Source organism: Danio aesculapii, chromosome 13 (genome assembly GCF_903798145.1).
Source record: "Danio aesculapii chromosome 13, fDanAes4.1, whole genome shotgun sequence".
In the NCBI taxonomy this organism is placed as follows: domain Eukaryota; kingdom Metazoa; phylum Chordata; class Actinopteri; order Cypriniformes; family Danionidae; genus Danio; species Danio aesculapii.
In genome coordinates, this window is record NC_079447.1 from 2,281,787 (window position 1) to 2,291,648 (window position 9,862).

At 35.5% G+C, this 9,862-nt stretch overlaps 2 protein-coding genes across 3 annotated transcripts in view; one reads left to right on the forward strand and one right to left on the reverse strand.

The window, feature by feature from the left end:
• The window catches only part of herc4 (HECT and RLD domain containing E3 ubiquitin protein ligase 4), a 47,251-nt gene extending 45,276 nt beyond the window's left edge, over positions 1-1,975 (forward strand). For both annotated transcript variants that reach the window (XM_056470578.1, XM_056470579.1), the window contains exons 23-24: positions 817-919; positions 1,616-1,975. In XM_056470578.1, the coding sequence (XP_056326553.1) occupies positions 817-919; positions 1,616-1,824 (312 nt within the window). In that variant the 3' untranslated portion in view covers positions 1,825-1,975. The remainder of the gene's footprint in view (positions 1-816; positions 920-1,615) is intronic.
• Positions 1,976-6,761: 4,786 nt separating this feature from the next.
• LOC130239569 (cytochrome c oxidase subunit 5B, mitochondrial) lies at positions 6,762-8,397 on the reverse strand. The gene is made up of 4 exons (XM_056470827.1): positions 8,260-8,397; positions 7,564-7,634; positions 7,383-7,482; positions 6,762-6,954 (listed from the first exon to the last, which is right to left on the reverse strand). Exons 1-4 carry the CDS (start codon positions 8,354-8,356, stop codon positions 6,842-6,844), a joined length of 381 nt encoding a protein of 126 aa, XP_056326802.1. The 5' UTR covers positions 8,357-8,397; the 3' UTR covers positions 6,762-6,841.
• Between the last annotated feature and the right edge of the window lie 1,465 nt (positions 8,398-9,862).

Below are 9,862 nucleotides of genomic sequence, written 5' to 3' on the forward strand. Positions count from 1 at the left end.
CCAGCATATGTTTTAAACAGCGCATGCTCTTCCACCTGCAACCCAGTACTGGGAAACACCAATACAGTCTCACATTCACACACAAATCCGTACACCGTGGCCAGTTTAGTTCATCAATTCCCCTTTAGTGCATGTGTTTGGACTGTGTGGGAAACCCACGCCAACACGAGGAGAACATGCAAACTCCACACAGAAACATCAACTGACCCAGCCGAGACTCAAACCAGCAACCTTCCTGCTGTGAGGCCACAGTGCTAACCACCGAGCCACCATGTCAGTAATTAAGTAAATACACCTTTATTGAGTAATAAAATGGTCAATAATTAGTTTTATCATCAAATTGCTATCGATTTTCATCAGTACACAGTAAAACAAAATCTGTAAATGAATCATTTTCTTTTTAGAATAATTATTATTATTTATTTATTTATTTCTGCTTTTAAATCGCATTATGATATTGATTTTTCATCCAACAACTTGACATTGAAGAGTATGAAAAAGTGAGTTTTATGCTCCATTTTATTCCAAATTTTGTATTAAATTTTATTTCACTTTATATTATTTATTATTTTATTTAACAATAAACAAACTGGAATAACAATATGATGTGTTAATCTTATTATTGTAATCTTTATATCGTTACGCTTGCGATTATTAAAATCAACAGATTTTTCAATTATTTTCTGCTAGGGTTTGTTTTTAAAAGGTGAGAGGTCATTAAGGATTGTTAAAATAAGGGTCTCCTGGAAGTAAAAGTATGGATGCAGATAATTTAAGCATATATAGGTGTGTTAATGTGTAACTCTTGATCATCAGAGCACCGAGTATAAGGGCGAGTACTGGGCCGATCATCCCACCATCAAGATATTCTGGGAGGTTTTTCACGAGCTGCCTTTGGAGAAGAAGAAACAGTTCCTGTGTAAGTCAGACATGTTGGAGTTTAGATTAACAGCATATAATGTACAGTCCTGCCTGGCTTTAAAAATGCTGAAAATTTGTGGTAATTAAACAAAAAAATCACAAACTTCTCTACATTTTACAGCATTCTCTTTGATTTTGCACTAAATATAGCGATTCCAGAATCACTAAATTAACACAACACTCTTTATTTTTCTATTTATTATAGGTCTTGGGTGTCTAACTTTTTTTAGTCAGTGAAAGTCGCCATACTACAACAATCTATACCACTATCTATACCAGGCATGGGCAAACTCGATCCTGGAGGGCCGGTGTCCCTGCAGAGTTTTGCTCCAACACTAATCAAACACACCTGAACACCCTAATTAGTGTCTTCAAGATCACTAGAAAGCTACAAGCAGGTGTGTTTGATTAGGGTTGGAGCAAAACTATGCAGGGACACCGGCCCTCCAGGATCGAGTTTGCCCATCCCTGGTCTATACCCACAAGTTGCTCATAATGGCTGTCAATGTAAATCAGTCAAGTAATCAGTTACTCATAATCACATCATTATAATTGTATTTAAAGTACTTTTCTAATTACGTTATCTGAAAAGAAACATACTGTATGTACTCAAGAAGTCATTCAATCACTTCACTAAATAGTAAGATTATATGTGTGTGTGGTGTCTGTGTGTATGTATGTGTGTGTCCTGCAGTGTTCCTGACAGGCAGTGATCGTATCCCCATTCTGGGCATGAAGAGTCTGTCTCTGGTGATTCAGCCGACGGCAGGAGGAGAGCAGTATTTCCCAGTCGCACACACATGCTTTAACCTGCTGGATCTGCCCAAATACACCAGCAAACACACACTGAAGGAGAAGCTGCTGCACGCCATTGAACACAACCAGGGCTTTAACCTGGTCTGAGGAGCAGAGGTAAAACACACAGCATTTACTGAGGCTCTGCTGCTGCTGCTGCTGCTTTAAAAGATTAGCACAGGACTGATTCTGCATCTCAATAATCATCACAGCTGAAATAAAGCAAATCAAGTCCCAGTGGGGCTGAAACATCTTAGCAGTATTTGGAGGTCAGGATTTTGTTACTTACTCAGTTTTGGGGGAATTTTATGTTTTGTTTGTTTCTTTTTCTCCTATTTTCTGTCAGTCCTGTACAACTTAACTATATTAATGTTATTAAATAAATATTAATTAATAATAAGCATATTATTAGAATATTATATTAAAAAGGATGGGTTCATTAATGTTAATATCAAAATTACATGTTATATATAATACTTATATTACACTGTTTATGATTTATGATATATAATGATTCATATGTCAGTGTGTATGTATGTATTTATGTGTGTATGTATATATATATATATATGTATACATATACATAAATATACATATACATATACATATATATATATATATATATATATACACACACACACACACACACACGTGTATATATACATGTGTGTGTGTGTGTGTGTATATATATGTATATATATATGTGTGTGTGTGTGTGTATATATATATATATGTATATATATGTGTGTGTGTGTATATATGTATGTATATATGTATGTATATATATATATATATATATATATATATATATATATATATATATAAAAATGTGTGTGTGTGTATATATATATGTATGTATATATGATGTCATTTTAAGTTTGTAAATATATGCTTAATATATGATGTAGTAATAATATATATTATATTTAACATGTTACAAACAATAATTGATGTTTTGGATAATATTTTATAATGTTTTAAGCATTAATAATATTATAAACGTTATATTACAATATAATATCTTTAAAATATTGTCACAAACATTTATTACAATGTTTATATTTTATAATAATGTTTTAAACATTAAAATTCTTATAAATATTATATTGTATTATTATATTATTATATTAAATAAATAAAGAGTTAAAATGCAGAAACCTCTGAGTGCCGTCTGAAATTTCCTTCGAAAATGAACATTTTTCTCAGCCTCCTTTATGTCGAGATATTTCATTTTAAAGACCAGAATAAGGACTTATTCTCTGCTATAAAAACGATATTACTGAACACACACACAGGAGACTGATGAAAATACTCATTTTAGAGAAAATTTCAGACGACATTTAAAGGTTTTTGCATCTGAACTTTCCATGTAATTACAAACATTATATATTATAAAGTTTATGATAATGTTTTCTAATGTTTTAAACATTCATATTATAAACATAATATTATAATGTTACAATATAGTAATATGTTTAATATATTATATTGTCAAATCATAATGTTTTATAATTATAACAATAAATTATAATATAGATTTAGTTATTTGCTCAAGGATGCTCAAAAAGCATATAACAAAAGCTGTATTTATTACATTAATAACATTATTTAATATATATAATTGCATTATATAAAATGAATTAACTATTGAAAATGCATTAACTACTGTTAAAATACACAAGCTCTTATGCTATTAAGTTTATTAGTATATGTCAGAGGTCTTAAACTCCACAGCTCTGCACAGTTTTGCTCCGACTCTGATCAAACACAGCTGATCCAAATAATCAAGGTGTTCAAGACTACTAGTTGGAGGTGGAGGTGGTTGGAGCTGTGCAGATCTGTGGCCCTTCAGGAATTGAGTTTGAGACCGCTGGTATATGTAGAAATGACACTAATGTTTATTATTAGCATTAATGATCCTGTTGTAATGTTATCAGCTCTAAAAGCCCTTTGTGTTTAGTTTCGGTTACAAATAAATTCTTTTTATTCTCTATTTTACTCTAAAAGTACCAATAACTTTGATTGTAACATAAATAATATAATTAATAATTCAGATTTTGTTTAAGTAAGGTTGTGTGTGTGGTTACAGGACCTCACAGACCTCTTCTGTGTCACGTGCCTTAACTAAATACAACAACACGCATCGATTGTTTTCAGATTTTGAGTAAATCGCTAATTCTGAGAGCTGCAGAGTTTTTCCTTGTCGAAGTTATGGAGTATCAGGGACTTTCTGAAAATAAATCAGATTATTGTGGCCTAAAATGACTCAATTTACCGCAATATTTGGGGTATTTTTGTTTTTATTTATTATTATTAGTTTTTACTTTACTCTTTGGACCTCAAGAAGCATTGGTCTTTATTTAAATCAGGAAAACAGAGAGAGAGTGTTTATCTGGTAACTTAAAAACAACATGCATTGATTGTTTTCAGTTGCGTTTAATTTTCAGATATTATTGAGTAAGTAGCAAAATCTGAGATCAGCAGCAGAAAACTGATGAAAAGTGAATGTGTTCAGTGGCAATGCAAAGCCTTACAGGTATTAAGACGTTTGCATGAGTTCAAAAAAAGCCACTAATAAAGTTTCTGAGTAATAAATGTATGAGCAAGTACAATAATAAGCGAGTGATAAACTCTCTCAACGTGCAGGACATTCATTATTAGTCTTAATGCACTCGTTTTGCAGTGTGTGTGAGTGTGTATGTGAGAGTGAGTGTGTGTGTGTTAAAAGGCACATGGAAGCAATGAAACAAATGCTGAAGTTTTTCTTGTGTCTGTAAATTGTAAATAAATACAATATTTTCTAGTTTTGATGTTATTGTTTGTTATGTATGTGTGTTTTAGTGGTTGAATAAGATCATCGCCATCCTGCCTTAAAGCTGCTGTATGTAAGTCTTCTAAAGCATAAAAACACCATCATGTGTTTGCAGATATTCAGAAACATGCTCGGTGAACATTCTTGTTTATCTGAAAAACAATGCTGAAGTCAGATATTCTGCTTTGAAAATGTGCGTTATGTGCCAGAACGGCTGTCTTGTTTTGGTCATTTAGCCCGCCCACTGCCAGTTTAGCCAATTATATTTCAGCAAGAAGTCATTCATTCTGTGACCGAAATGCGATCTCCGGTGGACATCTGCAGACTCTGAAATGAGATGCAGATTCAGAGTTCCCCATGAGGTGGATATTAACTAGCAAATAATCTAAATATTAGGAGAGTAAACATTAGGGGGGAGCAGGTTACATTGTAAGCCTGTGTCCTAACAACGCACTACTTGAGGAGATTTGCAGTGATGTTAAGCAATTGGGCTGTTTGCACCAGACGAAACACGACAGAAATGTAAATGCAGCCATTCAGAAGCACAGAATAGTGCACTCACTGCACTCCAGCCAAGTGGTAAGGTTAATAATTAAATGAATACATAATAAACCTCTTTAACATCATTAAATGCTGAATCTCTGATATGTGTTGGTTTGCACTGATCTAAAGTTCCATTTCACACGGTTTATTTTATTTTCAAGATCTGAGGTGAACTATCTGCTGCTGCTTTCAGTAGTTAGTTCACGTTATTAGCATTTAAAGGGGAAATGAAGCACTCAGTCAAGTTTACCTTATCTTGTACATAGGATTCCACTTTAAATGAAAATATATTAAATAAACTCGATTAATGTAAGCATTTAGCAGAAAACGGCAGGTTTTACTATAGATTTTAGACCTAGGGCGCCGCCATCTTTAAATATCGTTGTGTCTGACGTCACAGGGTTGGTTTAGTTCCCTCGGCTGAACAGATACAGTGGAAGTAAAGGACTGAACATGGAGACTGTACAGCCTAACTTAACCCAATGTGTGAAGTTGTGGTGCTGGTCAAATACAAGCATCAGATGTGTGTCTAATATTAAAATATATATATATATATTGTATTTTTCTTTTTTTACAATCATTAACCTCAATCCTCAATCATTAAAAAAGTTTTTACAGGTCATGGAAGATCTGAAATTTTAATCTATTCTAGACATTGAAAATCAGGGAATTTTAATATCTATTCCAGGATAGTTTTGCGCAGCAGATGCCCTTCGAGCTGCAACCCAGTACTGGGAAACATCCACACGCACTACAGCCAATTTAGTTCATCAAGTCCCCTATAGCGCATGTGTTTGGACTGTGGGGGAAACCGGAGCACCCGGAGGAAACCGACACCAACACGGGGAGAACATGCAAACTCCACACAGAAATGCCAACTGATCCAGCCGGGACTCGAACCAGCGATCTTTTTTTCTGTGAGGCGACAGTGCAAACCACTGAGCCACCATGCCGCCTATATATATATATATATATATATATATAGAGAGAGAGAGAGAGAGAGAGAGAGAGAGAGAGAGAGAGAGAGCAGTAAAGTATTTCAATGCACACAACATTATGGGTGACATATCAGTTAAAAAGAGGACATTGTTGGTGCATGTCTCGCTGACACATCTGTAACCAAGACAGCAAGTCTTTGTGATTATCAATAGCCACAGTATCCAGATTAATGTCAGCAAACCACCACATTCAACAGGAGGAACAGTGGACACAAGAGGAAGCTGTTCAGCTCTCCTGTTTCCCGCAGAACTGTTGGTCTGGAGCTCCACAGGGTCAATACACATGGTCGGCTACTATAGCCAAACCTTTGGTCACTTGTGCCAATGCCAAACGCCAGTTTCAATGGTTCCAGCAGTGAAAATCTTGGGCTGTGGACAATGTGAAACATGTATTGTTCTCTGATGAGTCCACCTTCACTGTCTTTCCCTCATCCGGGAGAGTTATGTTGTGGAGAAGCCCCAAAGAAGCGTCCCACCCAGACTGCTGATGCCCAGAGTGAAGCATGAGGGGGATCAGTGATGGTTTGGGCTGCAATATCATGGCATTCACTAGGTCCAATACTTGTGCTAGATGGACGCTGGGTCACTGCCAAGGACTACCCAACCATTCTGGAAGACCATGTGACCCAATGGGTCAAACATTGCATCTATTCAATATATAAGTCATAGAAACAGGAGATCAGGAGTGTGTGTTGTGTTAAAAGAGTTTATTTTTTATTATTAAGCGCTGTACATGGCAGAAGCATCAGTGTTTCTGCTGGTGTGTGTGTGTTCAGTGTGGAAGCTCATGATGGACCAGTTTATAGTGTGATCCGCAGGATGGACAGCGCTGAGAGTTTCCCTCATGAAGCCAGAACCAGACGATAGCTGTGTTATCCTCCTCACCTACACACACACACACACACACACACACAGAAGCACACGGTTACTCATAACGTCTTCCTTTCAGGGGAATTGAAGTAAATGTGTGTGTATTTGTACATATCTTTGTGTGTGTGTGTCAGTGCTTGCGTTCGTATCTGTTTGTATGAATGTGGGTTTGTCCATCTGTGTGTTTGTATGTTTATGTATGTATGCATATGTACATACATAGACAAACACACATATATATTTTTGTGTTTATGTGTGCGTATGTCTATGTGTGTTCGCATACATGTCTGTGTGTTTGTATTATATATTTGTGTGTGTATGTATGTGTGTGCATATATATATATATAGTGTTTGTGTGCGTACATGCATGTGTGTGTGGGCAATGTCTGCATGCACGCATCTGAGTGTGTGTATATGTGTGTGTGTGTGTTTATGTCTCTCACAGAGGCAGCCGACCAGTCGTTTGTTATTGATGCTGGGCACAATATGCGGGTCTTCTCTGGTGCCGGTGTACTGCTTGGGCCTTAATATGCTGTAGGGATCCTGCATGACAGATTCAGAATGAACAAACACACACACAAACGCACTAAGCCGACATTCTGCTGGAATATAAACGTCACTGACCTGGCCCTTCTTCATGGCCTGCAGGACGCGTCTCTCCAGCCCAGCGGCCTGCTCATCATCTGTGGGAATACCTGAGAACAAGACACCGCTCATGCTTTGAGGTGGAAGACATGCGTTTCATCAAACTATTTTCATCTTCATTTGGGAATATATCATAAATATAGCTTAATAAAAATGCTAAAATGCACATCAATTTGGAAAATGTGCATATTAAGCTGATTAAGACCAAGTTGTTTTGGTCTTGAGGATGCAGTTCCAGTATTTCTCCACCAGCAGTCGCTAAACTGCGGTGTCTCTTGAGCGTGCGCGCGCCTGCTGATCGCCATGATCCACAATAACTGGCACACGAACATGATTTTGGTGCCAAGAAAGGCCAGAGCGGCCCTTTACAGCATAAAGAGCCCATGACCTTGATTAAAATAACCCTTTATGGATCAGAAGAGACCGATATTATACTTCTTACAGCTTCAAATCACGTTCAGCGCATTTGAAAGTACTTACTAAAGAAGTTATTCAGATATTAATGAGAATTCATATGTTTGTGTTTATTATTAGAGCACTCACATGTGCTTAATTTAAAAGCAGAAGTATTTGCTTTGTTATTATACGTGAATAATAAATAATTCCAATAACCGCTAGTGTGTCGCGCGCATATTTAAATATCTCAATAATAATCAATTCTTCAATCGCCATTACCTTTACCAGCCATCGCCCGTTGAGGGGTCTTCATAAAAACACTCTGTCTGCCCATGAGGGTCACCCGACAGGCTCTCAGCAGGATTCTACTTGCCATTTTGTGACAGTTTTAGAAAGTTTCAGTCGTCCTCGAGCGCGCTCCAGCTGACACTCACTGCTGTATGTGACGCGGTGTCAGGGAAAGTGAAGAAAATGATTGACGTGAGGATCGGCCAATCACAGAGGAGAACCGCTGGACTTTGACCAATGAATGAAGAGGGAGTTGAGGAAGAGCGGGACAGGTGTTATTCGAGAGGACAGTCAAATATAAGTGAAATTAAAGTGTTGCGAGTTCAAATAGATAGAATACAATACAAAGAGAGAGAGAGAATTATAAAAATGTTATTCGAGAGGACAGTAAAATATAAGTAAATGTAAATAAATCTGTTTCGACAGAATACAATACAAAAAGAGAGAGAATCCGAATTAAATCTTAATTAAAACGATTATTTATGTTAATACATTAGCAGAATCGAAATATTATAACATTAAAAACATATTAAGTCTAATTGATATTTAAAAATACATCGTTTTTTGTATCAAATATATACTGCTGTTTTTATTCATTGTTTGAATTGGTTTTTATTTTTCTGTGCACATTGTCGTGTTTAATTCTTTTAATAAATACAAAAGTTTAAGATATTTATATTTTATTTTAAGTTAATGTTTGATTTATTTCAAGTAACGAAAGTTTTTATAACCCTGTTGGACATATACTAAAGTTGAATATTAATTCAAGGGTCATTAACACTATAAAGTGCCTTTGAGACATCAGAATTAAAAAAAAAAGTTTGAGATTTTTTATATAAACACATAGTTGTTGTATTAATTAGACTTTAGGCTGTAAGAAACGAATATTGATCGAGCTCCTGCAAGCAGAAAAACAGTAAACAAACCTCAAACTGTGTCAATCCTGTCATAGACAAATTCAAAGTAGCATAAGTATATTCTCATTGCAGTGTGATTATAAAATGTATATTTTCAGAAAGGTAATGTGTCCCTTTACCAACCCAATTTTATAGATTATGGAAAAAGTCTATTTATAATAATCAAAATATGTTGGTGCAATAGTGGTTAGTGCGGTGACATGGTGCAGGGCGTCCTGAGTTAGAATCCCATTCGTGGACCTTTTCCGATCCTACCCACCTCTCTCTCCCTCTTCACGTCCTATCAACCTACTGTCCTGTCCAATAAAGGCAAAAAAATAATCAAAATATGCACAAAACATTTGTTTCCAAATAAAATATGCAATCGTTACACATTATTTTCAAAATAAAACCCAAAATCTAAAATATTTTGTCTAAATTTCAAACATTATTAACTGGCTGTTATTGGTTAATTAAGAAATCACACAAGACATTATGATGATCTTATAAATAATTTGTTTATTTTCATAAAAGTAGAACATGACGGTGGAAAACAAGATGACAGGGTGGACATTGGCATGACATGGTGGACAAGGGCTTTATTTAGTGAACTAAATATGGAGGAACATTTAAAAAACAATAGGTACAACAAGAAATATATAAATATATAAAAGGGTTGTAAAAGTTTTCAAGAATTC

Excerpts from the sequence above, each read along its gene's own strand:
- LOC130239569 (XM_056470827.1), bottom strand. The coding sequence starts at position 8,356 with ATGGCAAGTAGAATCCTGCTGAGAGCCTGTCGGGTGACCCTCATGGGC. Across the intron at positions 7,635-8,259 it reads ACGGGCGATGGCTGGTAAAG|GTATTCCCACAGATGATGAG; the intron begins GTAATGGCGATT and ends TCTTGTTCTCAG. Across the intron at positions 7,483-7,563 it reads AGGCCATGAAGAAGGGCCAG|GATCCCTACAGCATATTAAG; the intron begins GTCAGTGACGTT and ends TCTGTCATGCAG.